Consider the following 13,585-nt stretch of genomic DNA (forward strand, 5'->3'; position numbering starts at 1 on the left):
TCTGCCCCCGGCTGGCGCTGGCTGGGAGGGTTCATAAATCACACCTGGAGTCTCAGAACGGCAGAAGTTTGTGCTCAGATTTATTTTACTCCTGCCCTCATTGCCTTTTTCCACCTAGCTTTAATTAAACCCTTTCTTGCCGTGTTGCTGTGATCATGAGCCTGCAGAGGTTAGTTTTCCCAAGGAGTGATGGGATGCCACATTCCAGAGCTGGAGGCTCAGGTTTGCTCACCCACGCAGCCACGATGAGCACAGTGGGAGCTCTCCCAGGACACTTTCATCACTGAGGGCCAGCCTCATCTTTAATGTAAACAATTGTGGTCCCAGGCACCAGATTCTGTTGCATTAAAGACTGTAAAGCCCAATTTCTGGGAAGGGAATGGATTAAGCATCCTCTGTTTGGCACAGGTGGCAGTGCCGGGCAGGCAGAGGGAAAACGGGTTTCCTCAAGGACTGTGGGGGTGATAAAAGCACAAAACCAGCTCATCCCTCCCATTCCCCTTTTCCTTTTGCCGTTTGGCATTGCATTTCCCCAGGGACACTGGCATTTTGTGTGGTGACAGCACCTGGAAGTACCCTGGGAATAACTGGGTAGCAGCAGGGTGGTCCTCAGAACGTGGCAGAAATAGTGATTATTTTGAGGAAGGGAGGTTGGAAGGAAAAGGGCTTCATTTATTCAGTGTTTAAAGACTGTTCTGCCAGCTCCTACCGTGCCTATTACCCGAACAATTATTTAGTCACATATTTATCATTACAGCAGCTTACTCACTGAACACAGGAAGCCTTCCCACTTCTCCCCCTGGTTTAATCCTTACAGTCATGTGTCAAAGACTTTTTTTTTTCCCTTCTCCCTTCCAACTGTGCCTTAAAAATAGAAATATAAAACACATAATTCCCATTGGTAGCTCAAAATACCCTCTTTAAGAGGTTTTAAGAGCAAGCCTGGCTCCCTGTGCCTGCCCCTGGTTGTTGTGTGCTTCAGCCTCAGGGGCTCTGCTGGCTCCCTGCTCCTCACCTGTAGTTTGTGTTACTAAAACTGCATATTTTTTCCTTTCTGACTGCGACTGAGAAGCTATTTTTGGGCCTGGATCATGGTGTGGAAGTCCTGGTGAAGAGGTGGATCACTGAGTCCAGCCCCAAGCTCCCCCTAAGGAATGTGGTGTTGGAGCTGAAATCACCATTTTTCCCCTTCTCCCTTCCAGAAGTTGCTTACTCACGTGTGTCTAATTTTTGTGCTAACAGGGATGCAGTACAGAAGCTGTAATTACAAATTTAATACCTTCTTTTTCTGCTCTATTAAATCCCATTAAAAATAGCACGCCGGGTCTTTTAAGACAGCAGCTCCTGTTTCTTCATCACCTTTACAGTGAATGTATTTGGACTTAATATTTCATAATATTTTTCCCCAGGAGAAGCAGTTCCTGTCTCAGACAGAGCTGATGGGCAGGAAGCTGCAGTTGTGCCAGATGTCTCATTTGTGTGGAGCAGGAGGGACCTCTTGGATCCCTCGAGTTGTGCCAAGGAAAGATGTTTTGGGGGAAAAAGTGTAGATCTGGGATAGGAGGAGTGGAAGGGATGGTTGAGTGACTGGCGTTCCCTGTCACACAGATGACACTGATGCAGGAAAAATAAAAATAAAAAATGAAAAAAAAAAAGGGGATTTTGAGACAAAGCAACGCCTAATGCTGATTTATTCATTGCTTTGCAGGTTTGAAACTTTTGAAGTGAATAGCTTTGAACAGTTCTGCATCAACTATGCCAACGAAAAGCTCCAGCAGCAGTTCAACTCGGTAAGGTCAGCTTGGAAACGTTCCATAAAATGAGCAGAAAATGTAACAAGGCAGGATTGTTGTGTCTGGCTTCTGCTTAAGGGCATTTACCTGCAGCCTGGACAGATCCTGTGGATCCTGGGGACGCCTCCCTCCCAGACAGTTCACTGCAGTGGTTCTAGAATATTCCTATCAAGTTGGAAAATGTTGCTCAGTTGATGTGTAAACTTGATCCTGGAAATGGATTTGCATGTGGTTTGTGCTAAGGCTCACACACTGCTCCGAATAAATGTGTAATTTGCCTTTTTCTTGGTGCTGTTTCAATCCTGAAACAAAACCTGGATGGTCTCATGCTGATTTCCTGTGTGAATTAAAGCAAGTTATGGGTGTGGAAATCTTTCCATTAAGTGTGGCTTAAACCTGTGAGATGAAAACTCTGTGTTAAATAACAGGATTGGAAACACCCCCCACTTTTCAATTGGACGTGCTTCACAAAACCCAGAAATTTTCCTATTTTATTAGAAACAATTTACCTTCACTGGAAGTGGAACCAGTAAGGAGTTGTCTTCTGCTTCAGTTATGAGTAGGGAAAAAATTACTGTTAATTTCAGGGTACAGGGGAAAACTTGTGAAGTCTGAGCATTTAAGTACTGCAGATTAGTTTGGCTCTTTGAAACCATATCATATGCATGGACATGAACATTTGCAGTCTATCTAATGCATCAGATAGATCACTGCTGCTAAAAATGAAAAGTAAATTACGGATTGTATTTGCACTATTCATATCTTACTCGGTATGTCTAGCTATCACTTCTGAAGCTTATAAATTCAAACTCCAAGATGACATGTTTGAAGAGATTTTAAAAAGCTATCTTTGAAGGGGAAAAGAAGTGCATTTGAAAAATCATTTTTTAATATGCTTTAGAGTATCTCAGAAATAGCCAGAGACAATTTATCAGCTTGGGCAGAGGTCTGAGATGCGTAAGCCATGCAAAGATTTTTTTTTATTACACTTTTTTTTTTTCAAATAAGAATTTTCAATGGAAGCCTCCCTGAGTTGGAGAGATGCTGGTGCTGATATCCCTTCTGGGATGATGGGTGCTCTTTGTGCTCGCAGATGGGGACACAGGCTCTCAGCCCTGGCTGGGCTTCCAGCCTGTGAACCTGCTTCAGGTCACTGCTGTAATCAGAGCAATACAGCAGAGGAGGGTTTTTGTCAGCCCAAGAGCTGTTTTGTCAGCCCAAGAGATGTGTGTTTGTCATTGCCACATCAGTGTGTGGCTTCCACCTGGACGCAGCGACAGCTTCAGTCACTTGGTAGTGGAAGTCATTCCAAGCCTTCTTTTCCCTGTGTGATGGTTTTGTTTCCCGTGCCAGGAGCTGGGCTGTGTGGAGGTGCAGGCTGTGTGTGAGGGCACCCAGAGCCTCTGTGGCTTCTGAATGTGCTGATGGGATGCTGAGCTGCAGCAGGGAGCAGGGGAAGGGGCTGTGCTGGGGTCACACCCAGTGACTCTGCTTTCTCCCACCCCAGCACGTGTTCAAGCTGGAACAGGAGGAGTACATGAAGGAGGGGATCCCTTGGACTCTCATAGATTTCTACGACAACCAGCCCTGCATAGACCTGATAGAGGCCAAGCTGGGGATCCTGGACCTGCTGGATGAGGAGTGCAAGGTAAAGAGGATCTCACACCTTTGGGACAGTGTCTTCATTTCTGTAAAAGATCAAAGAATGGGCTTTAATCCCTGGTGTCTTGCAGATGGGTAAACATCTTTGATGTGTGTTGCTGCTGTGCTCATGGCAGGAGTAGGCTTGAGATGGCATTTGCTTTGGTTTGGAGCGCTCCAGAGCCTCCTGGGCAGGGGTTTGTTCCAAACAGAGTGCTGGGTGCCTGCACTCACCATGTGCTCCCACGTCTGGCTGTGCTGAGGAACAGCCATTGACTGAGACCTGGTGTCTCTGGCATTGCCCAGGAGCTGGAGCTCCTCTCAAGCCTTATTTTGTCTCAGGGGAAACCTGAGTCCTCTTGCAACAGCTCTTTAAGGTGAAGCTCACTGCATTTTGTGTGCAGACTTTACAGAGTTGTGATGTTGGAGGGCAGTTTGCTCTCTTTTGCCCTCTCTCTCTCATGCTGGCCAAAGTGAAATCTTGTCTGACATTTGAGAAGAAAAGCCAGAGTGGCAAACGCTGATGACAATCCAGAAGAAAGATTGGACTCCTTGTTCACACGTTGTTCAGTCATGAATAATCAAATTTACACAGGAAGAAGGAATGTCAGAGGGCAGGTTTCCCTGGGAAGCTGGGATGCCTCTTTTGGAGCTCTTTGATGCTGGAGATGCCCTGTTGGAAGGGATGGGACTGCCCTCCTGCTGGGTGTGGCTGCCTGGAGGAGCCTCAGCTGCTGTGGAGTGACCCCTGGAAGGGTTTCCATTGAGACTTGGGTGTATTCCATGCCAGGAATGTCTTTCTGGCCGTGGGAGGGCTCTGAGAGTTCCTGAACAAAGGCAGGGAAGTGTTGGGAGAGCTGTGGTAGGTAAGGGACCCTCCAGCATAGCCAAGGAATTGTTGTGTCTGTTGGATCCATGAGTACAGGGCAGGTCTGGTGGCTCAGGAACACAAGTCTCATGTTGTAGCAGAGGGAAAGGGCTGGGATCCATTGCTTGGATGAGATTCCCTGGACAAGGGCACAGCGCCTGTGTCTGGAGGGGGGGTGACCTGTGAAGTGCTTGCTGTCCTCCAGGTACCAGGGCTGCCTTTCCAGGCAGCACATCCCACAAACTCAGCCCTAGTCTGACCTAAAGACACTCTGGCTAAGTCTTTGGGGTGAGCTGGGATTGGGGCCTTGCCCTTCTCAAGTCAGCTCTCAGGAAATCTCCTTAAAAATGAGAACAAATCAGACTTAATTTGATGTCCTTAAAAATAGTGTCTCAGCCAGTGCTGGCTCGAAAGGAGGTCAGATTCTTTTCTTGATGTTCAGTACCATTTCATCTGGCCTCTGTGCTATTAAGCCAGTAAAATTTTGCAGGCAGAAAGTGTCTGTGAGGACTGTAAGGGAACTTTCCCTGGTGTTGGCAGTAACACCCTTGGCTCTCCTCTGGGCCACCTGGCACTGGTTGCTGCTGGTGGCATTGCTGGTGGTGACATAGCAGCTCTCATGTACCAGCAGCAGATCTACTTTTTTCATCCATACTTATTTTTTGACCAAAACAAACAAAAAAAAAATCCCCAAACCCAAAACAAAAAAAAAAAAAAAAAAACAAAAAAAAAAAACCAAAAAAAACCCCCTAAACCCCCCAAAACCAAAACCAAAACAAAAACCCAACCAAAACCCCACAAGATCTGTTCCCTTCTCATCAAATACCAATTATCTGGGTGTTCACCTGTCAGTGGGGGATACTGTCATTAGTCACAGGCCCTTATTACTGGCCCTGTAATCGCCTCTTTTATGACAACCTGCGAGTGTTCTCCAGATTTATGAAAATTTCAGCAAAACCTGTCAGCTGAAAGCAGCAGTTTGTGGATGAAAACCTTCCCCCCACGGCAGTGTTTCACCTCCTGGGGTGGGACCACAATAAGGTAATTACACTCCACCTCGTTAGAGCCTACTGCAGAGGATGAAAACACTCTGGGACGTGAAGCAGCGCCAGGGGAATATTTGGTACATAATGAAGCATTAGTGCAAACGCAGAGGGTTTGTCTCTAATGTTCTTGCTTCACAGTGAGGGGGTTTTTTTAATCCTTAATGTGTGGTTGAGGAGGAGGTGGCTTCAGCAAGTGTAGGTCATGGGAGAGCCTTGCTGCTGTTTGGGGAAAGATTGACGTAAGAATTGGCAGCTAAAGAGAGGGCTCTTGAACTGGGATTGGAGTGTTAAGGACTGAACCTCTCTCTTGAAAGCTAATGAGAAAAGCCCTGCTTCTTGAAGCAGCCTTCAGGATATGGAATTTTGGAATCACAGAATCTCAGAAGGGATTAGTCTGGATCTCAAAGATCATCCTGCTCCACCATTTCCACTGTCCCAGGCTGCTCCAAGCCCATCCAGCCTGGCCTTGGACACTCCAGGGATGCAGGGACAGCCACAGCTGCTCTGGGCACCCTGTGCCAGGGCCTGCCCACCCTCCCAGGCAGCAATTCCTTCCCAATATCCCATCCAGCCCTGCCCTCTGGCACTGGAAGCCATTCTCCTGTCCCTCCATGTCTTTGTGAAAAATCCCTCTCCAGGAGGGAGATGAGAGTTTTCTTAAACAGCTTTGAAATATGATTTGGAAGCTGTTGTGGAATTATTAAGCTTGTGGCTTCTGGAGCTCATTTTCTCCTACCTCCTGTTACATCCTTGCTCTGCCCAGGAACCCTGATAATCTCTCCAGGGTATGGTTGCACTTGTGGATGGAATTACTTTGGTGGAAGGGACAGCACACTTTGGAAGACTTGGAGTGCTTTGTTGGGGTTGGTTTTTCAAGGGATTTAAGTTATCCTTAGAGGAAACAGAAAACCCTCAGAAATGCAGTCGAGCCTCGGTCAAAGCTGGGTGAGTTGTCCTGCTTTTCAGGCTGAAATTACCTGCCATGTGGGTGTGCTGCCTGTCTTCCAGACACTTCCCAAGTGCCTTGGACAATGCCTCCACTGGCATTTTTGGGGCTGTCCTGTGCATGGCCAGTTGGACGTTGTTGGTTCTTGTGGGTCTCTTCCAGCTCAGGATATTCTGTAGTTCTGTCTGGGAGTACAGTCAGAGGTTATTGTGGATTCCCAGGTTTCTCCACAAGCTGTCTGCCACCTCACTGTTCCCTCACCTTGGCATGGGAGTGAGAATGAAAAAACTAATGAAAAAATCAAGTGTACATTTCCATAAAGTGCAACCAGGAGGGTTCCAACCAAGAGATTGGAAAGGTTTGTGTGTCAATATTGTTATTATTGCCCAAGATTTGTGAGGGATCTTCCTGCCTGTGGAGCAGCCTCACCAAACCCACCAGCTCCCTCACGTTCTTGAGCTCCTCTGTGGCTCCACTCTGTGCTCCGTGGCACCTCGCCACTGCGCTGTGCTGCTGATGTGCCAAATGCATTTTCTAGTGCTGTTCACAGGGTGCTCTTTGACCTTTGCTGTGTCCTTCTGTCAAGTGCCAGGAATGCTGTGCTCTGCTCCTGGCCGCCTGCTTTTCCATCCCGCTTGTCTCCGTGAATCTCTGCCAGCTTGGGGATCTGAGCAAATGTGTTTTCCTTGTCTGGACTCGTTAGTTTTTTGGACATCAGAAATTAGCACATGGCCTTTCCTGTCTGGGGGGAATTTCTGCTCCGCGAGCAGAGGTTGGACCCCTGGGCTTTGGTGGGCAGAGCAGCCTCCCCTGCATCACCCTGTCAGCTCTGATGACTTTGAAGTCGGGCACATCACTTGCAGTGGAACGTGTTTCTGGAGAGCAGAGACAGCCCAGGCTCTTCTCAGGCTTTAACTTACACTGGAGTGCTAAGGAGTGAAGAAATAAAGTGTGAATGGTTCCTACTGTGTTTTCAGAATCCACAGAATCCCTGAATTGTTTGGGTGGGAAAGAACCTTGAAACTCATCCAGTTCCAGCCACTGCCACAGGCAAGGACAGCTTCCACTGTCCCAGGTTGCTCCAAGCCCTGTCCAGCCTGGCCTTGGACACTGCCAGGGATGGGGCAGCCACAGCTGCTCTGGGAATCTGTGCCAGACCCTCACAGGGAGAAATTTCTCCCTAATATCCAATCTAAACCTACCTTCCTTCACCATAAGCTGTTAACCTTTGTTTCTTCTGTCCATTTAATTGTCCCTGTGCTGGAGGTGGTGATGGAGGGAGTCTCCAGGCAGTTCCAGGCATCTCCTCGCCGGGATCCTTGGTGGGTTCTGGTCCTGGCATGCAGAATGGATCCTGTGGGGCTGGTGCTGGCTGCAGTGGGTGGGTGTGATTGTGGGTGCAGGAGCTCCTGGCAGCCCCAGGGACAGGGAATCCAGAGGGGAGGGGGAGGCACGGTGGGGACAGAGCAGTGACCTTGTGCAATTCCTGGTATCAGCTTTATCCTGTTTAAAGATTCCCTACAAAATCTGCAAGGCAGACGCTTTTCCTCTTCCCCATCCCCTGAAAAAAAAGATGAGATGGCCTCGAAATAACTTTCTCACTTGCTCTAAGGGCCTCAAACTGCCAAGGTAATACCAAAAGCTGTTATAATAGTACAGATAATGGCCTTGTTAGTTTTTATCTTTGGAACTTGGTCCCTATCAGGTGCTTCCCAGGCAGCTAAAAATACCCAGGCTGCAGGACAGTAAGCAGGGTATGGCAAACCCTCTTTCTGGGAGGCTGGAGCAATGCCTTTGAAGTTCAGCTCTGAGATAAGCAGGTTTTTCAGCAAACTGGATGCCCTGGAAGAGAGGTGGTGCAGGATAAATCTGGCTTGGGGGGGCTGCAGTGCTCCTGCTCTGCACCTGTGGCTTAGTCCTGCACAGGAGGCACCCAGTGATACCTGAAGAAAGGATTTTTTTGCATGCAAATATTAAATAAAGCCCATGAAAAGAAACACAATCTGCATTTATATTACCCCGTAGTTTAAACATTCCAGTCTCACCTTGCATAAATAAAATATGTATATAATTGCATAGCTAAGTGCCTTTCAATATTTATATATAGTCTGTCATTTCTGTGTGTATCCATAATTGGCTACACTTAAAAACTGTAAAATATAAATAAATGTGGGAGAGCACGGCTTGTGTGCATGGCTGCTGCATTTAATTCACCCTCATTACAGGGATTGGCAGGAGATGCTTATCTGTGTCCAGAACCCCTCTGGTGTGTTTTGGTTTGCTGTCATGAAGTCAAACGCTGTTTCAGAACAGCATAGAGAAGTATTCCTCACCTGTCTCGTGATTTTCATCTTCCTGATCCTGTCACTGTTTCCTCTGTCATTTTTAATATAAAGTCCTGATGGATGATCAATATCTCTCTCTGTTGCTGCACAGTTATGTGGTTTCTAGGTTTTGTCCCCTCTAATTTTAAATATTGACTGAGAGTTTTCTTCTGAACCGTGTCTTCTTCTAACCTAAATATCCAATTATCCATTTTTTTTGTTTAAAATAATGTGTGTGTGTGTGCAGCCACTGCTGTGCTCAGCAGTTGTTCATGGGATGGGGATGGTGGTTCTCAGACCCCAAGAGGAGCAATATCACTGTCAAATAGACTAGAACTTCGTGTGTTCATGTGGTCACACGTGGCTGTTCCTGGAAACTATTCTGTCACCTAAAACAGCATTAAAAAATAATGTAGTAATGTATCTTAAGTGTAAAAATACTTTCTAATATTTCTGTTTTAATTAGTGGGGTTTTTTGTTGTTGTTGGGGGTTTTGTTGTGTGTGTATGTGTGTGTATGTATTTGGGAATTTCTTTCATTTTTGGGTTTTTTTGTTTGGTTCTGTGTTTGTTTCTGTTGGGACATTTGGTTTATCGGGGGGAAGTCTGGTTTTTTTAATTGGTTTTTAGTTCAGTTCTGTTTGTTTTGGTGGCTGTTTCGGTTTTTGTTTCATTGTTTGTTTATTTTGGGGGTGGTTTTAATTTGTTTTTGTTTTGTTTCAGGGTCTGTGGGTGGTTTTTTTTGTTTGGTTGGTTCGTTTTGTTGGTTTGTTTTGCCGTTTTTCATTTTTTCTTGCAAGAGCCATTCCGGCTGCTGGGACAGAACCAAGATTTGGATGCTCCCTGCTGGGAAGGCAGTTCTGGGTGTGTTTGCCACGAAAGCACAGAGCACCACTGTGGCCTGGCACTGTCCCCTTTGTCCCTGTGCAGGTGCCCAAGGGCACGGACCAGAACTGGGTGCAGAAGCTGTACGACCGCCACGCCGCCAGCCAGCACTTCCAGAAACCTCGCATGTCCAACACCTCCTTCATCGTCCTGCACTTTGCTGACAAGGTACCTCCGTGGGAGCACTCAGCAGGGACAGGAAAGCTTCTGCTGAGAAAGGCAGGAGCCTCTCTTTGAAATGGAGAATGCAAACCCCCTCCCTCCAAATTATTATAATTTTGAAATCAAGGGGCTTTCAGGCAAAGATATGGGAATTAGGAATAACAGTTCTTTACTAGGGAAATTAAAATAGAAATACAGCACTACAAAGAACAAACCCCAAACCCTGACACAGTCAGAGTACAACCTGACACCCGTCAGGCAGGGTGTTGGCAGCAGTCCCATCCCATGGTGGCTGCATCCTCCTGCAGTGACAGATGTGGCTCAGTTGGAGCAGTGCTCCTGTACAAGGCGCAGTTTCCTCCAAAGGTCCAGTGAGGCTGTAGAAGGGTCTGATTTTCCTCTGGAATCCAGTGGAAAAAGGCTGCTCTGGTGTTCCAAATCTCAGTTTTTATCTAGGCAGGAAATGTTGGGCTCCTCCCCCTGGCTGGAGCATCTCCCAGTGGGATGATGTAATTTTATCAGTGCCACAGTGGGACTCAACGAGCCATTAACAGGAGATATCTCCTGGAGGAAGGATGGGTTGTGGAAAGATAAAGAACACTACCCCACCTGGTTTTAACAGATGGCCCATTAGCAGAGAATGTCTCCCACGGAGATGAGGATCCCTGCCCCACCTGGATTAACAGATGGTGACAGAATACATACTTTTGGTCACATCTTGTGTTGCAACCTAAGATAGGAAAATAAATCAGTGGGTAGCTCCCCGTGAGCTGCTCCTTGGTGACTGCTGCTCCTGGCAGGTGGTGATGGTGGCTCAGGCGCTCAAATCTGGACCAGCCCCAAGGGCTTCAACCTCCCAGCTGTGGCTCTGAGCTGGGACTTGTCTTGGCTTCTCGAGGAGGGAAAAAAATCTTCTTTCCCAAAGCTGCGGTGAAATGGATTTCTGTAAGGGCAGCCTGGCAGAAAGCACTTTGGGAAAAGGAATTGTGTTTGAAGAGCAGGAGCTGTTGGTGTCAGCAAGGCACAGTGCAGGGAGGAGGTGAGAGGTGATCCCAGGCAGATCCCACCTTTTTGGGGGATATCAACTAAACTAAACCAAACCCCAGTGCCTGGTGCTCGGGGGTCTTGTCCGTGTGATGTGACAGGTGTTACTCGCAGCAAACAGGAGTCTCAAAAGCTTGAAGTTATCCCAAACATACATTTGTTAGAAAAAACGATTGAAAAGATCAACCCAGAGATGTGTCTGAGGAGCAGGACAACATCCAGGTGCTGTGGTGCCATCCAGGTGCTTCTCCTAACCAGGTTTGCCCTGGATGTGAGAGGCACTCACCATGGCAAAGGCTGGCACTCACCTTTCCTTAGGCAGCTGGTATTGCATAGGGACACCTCATAAACATATTTCTTGTCAAGTTTTCTTTTTTTTTAATATGCGAAAAAAAGAGAAAATTTCTTTTGTTGTCTCTAAATTATTTTTTTAATGGTTTATTCAAAATTCCTTTGCATCCCAACCCTCTGCAATTTCAAAACCCAAGAGACCTACAAGAGACTTAGGTAGGGTGTATTTTGAGGTTTATTGATTAACTCAGAAGGAGTTAAGGAGTGAACAAAAGAGTGTGCAGAGTTACTGATGATCCTTGCATTTTTTACCCCCTGCTTCCATACATACCAATTTAATGACTGGGAAACAATCTGTGTTTGCAGTAAGAATTTTGCTTTCACTCAGATTCACTTATTTTGGTAAAAAGTGACCTTTAAATTCCAGTTGTTCCTCTCCCCTCTCAGTTTTTGGGGTGAGCTCCCAGCAGCAGGGGGGTGGTGGGAGCACCTTGCCCCTGTGTGTTTGGACTTGTCCCTCTGAGCTTTTCCTCTTTGTGTCCTGGCAGGTGGAGTACCAGAGCGAGGGGTTTCTGGAGAAGAACAGGGACACCGTGTACGAGGAGCAGATCAACATCCTGAAAGCCAGCAAGGTAAAAGCAGTGAGATTTCCAGGCTGGAGGTGTGAATGTGCAGCTGCCTGCAGCCACTGACAGCAGCCAAAGAGCCAAATCAGTGGGGTGTGGAGCAGGAAAAAGGGGGGAGAGGAGGGTGCCCAGGGTTGCAGTCACACCCATGCAAGGATGTGGGTGGTTGTCTGCGTTCCTTGTGGTGGTGTCCTGTCAAGATATATCACAAAATATTTCCCAAACCTGCTGATTCTCTTCTTTGCTGGTCACCAAGGGACAAAATTAGGAATGAGTAGTTTTTGGGTGCTTGGCGCTCCCTACCCATCACCCAATCAGCCATAGAATCACAGGATGGAAGAGAATTTAGGGACCATCTCATTCCAGCCCTCTGCCATGGGACACCTTCTACTAGACCAGGTTGGTCAAAAGCACAGGGATCTGGGGTTAAAAGCCACTGTTATTAGCGTGGTTTGTGTGTTGTGGGTAGCCTTGCTGGTCCTGTCCCCCTTCTGTGTAAAAATATCTGGTTTCTCTAAGCTGTAATCCATCATACTTGTCGCTGTGACTTCTAATTGCTTCAGTAATTCCTATCAAAAAACTAGAGTTCCTACAGAATGCTGGAAGTGAACTCTGAGACACTCCAGCTGCTGTGGAGCTGTTTCACACTGCTGCCAACGTGTGTCTTTAACAAATTAACAGCTACTGATGATCACTCGTGGTGTCACTTGTGCCTTACAAGGTTTTGTGCCGTGTACCTTCCCTCTCCTGAGTGTTGTACAAATAACTTGTCAACATCTCGCTGCACCAAGTGCCAGCAGCAATATTCTGACTGGCTTTGAATGCCAGGTCTCCTGATAAAGGTTTTTTTGGCTCTTGGTGTTTAAAATTTTTTCAGAGCTGTGGGTTTGGTGGGATGTTGGAAGCAGAAGTAAATGACCATTTGACAGTGGGCTCCAGGTTGGAGATTTTATAATTTTCTATATAAATTAAGCAGATTTTACACTAGCTTCCAGCACCACACTCCTGCTCTCTGTGAGCATTTGGGTAGGTTGGGTTAAAAGTGTCAATGGCACAGACAGCTAAGGAATTTCAGATCCTTGTTGTTTCAAAACCAGACCGAAGTTCTTCCCTGCAGCCTTGAGTCTTTCATTGTCAATTAATGAGCTGAAACTTTAAACAACCTCATCGCTCCCAGGGGCAGCTTTTATGAAGCAGTTAGTGTGAAAATGCAGCCTTGCAAAGTCCAGCTCACCATCCAGCAGCCAAAATCCAGGCTGTGTGGCTCTGGGCATTGTTCCTCCAAACCTGGTGTGTGGTTTAGGGAAGGAGTACATCTTCTTTCCTCCAAACCTTTTCAAAGCCTTCCACAGCACAGGCCAGCATGTTAAGTTGGTTTTGGTTTTTCTTTTGCATTACAGATTTTGAAGGCCCCCTGCATATTGCCAGCAAATGTGTATCATATTCAGACTTCTCTCTGTGACACCCTTGAGTTTGCTGCTGGCTGTGACCTTCTGAATGCCACCCTGAATAAGGAGTGGGATGAAGGGATGTGTAGGAGACATTATTTTTAGGAGGAGTGTGTTCCTGTCAAAGTTGGAAGAGATGAGAATGAAAAATTATTTAAGTTTTGTCACTGGCTTGGCCCGTTTCACAGCAAGGAATTCATGTAAAGATGGCAAGATGAGCAATTTTCTCATCCATGGGAGTAGTTGTGAAATTAATAACTGTGAAGCTGGGCTTTAATAACGCCCAAATCAAGAGCTGTGCATGTTCAGGAAGCTTCCCAGGGAAAAACTGGGTGTGATTAGAGCTCATTAGAAATGCCAGGTAACCTCCAGGAATAATTGATGCTGTATGATTAATTATTTAGCCGGTGCTGAACTTGCTGTTGGAGTCAGTGCTGCAGAACTGGCAGTGTCTGATAAGGATTTCTACTTGACTTGCTCCTGTTGGTGTAGAGGAGAGATTGCAACTCGTT

At 46.7% G+C, this 13,585-nt stretch overlaps 1 protein-coding gene across 2 annotated transcripts in view; it reads left to right on the forward strand.

Annotated features, from left to right (window-relative positions):
* The window catches only part of MYO5B (myosin VB), a 143,337-nt gene that overhangs the window by 66,229 nt on the left and 63,523 nt on the right, over positions 1 to 13,585 (forward strand). For both annotated transcript variants that reach the window (XM_033085915.2, XM_033085916.2), the window contains exons 11-14: positions 1,709 to 1,790; positions 3,301 to 3,441; positions 9,548 to 9,670; positions 11,548 to 11,631. In XM_033085915.2, coding sequence (XP_032941806.1) covers positions 1,709 to 1,790; positions 3,301 to 3,441; positions 9,548 to 9,670; positions 11,548 to 11,631 — 430 coding nt within the window. The remainder of the gene's footprint in view (positions 1 to 1,708; positions 1,791 to 3,300; positions 3,442 to 9,547; positions 9,671 to 11,547; positions 11,632 to 13,585) is intronic.

This window comes from Catharus ustulatus, chromosome Z (assembly GCF_009819885.2).
Source record: "Catharus ustulatus isolate bCatUst1 chromosome Z, bCatUst1.pri.v2, whole genome shotgun sequence".
Taxonomy (NCBI): Eukaryota; Metazoa; Chordata; class Aves; order Passeriformes; family Turdidae; genus Catharus; species Catharus ustulatus.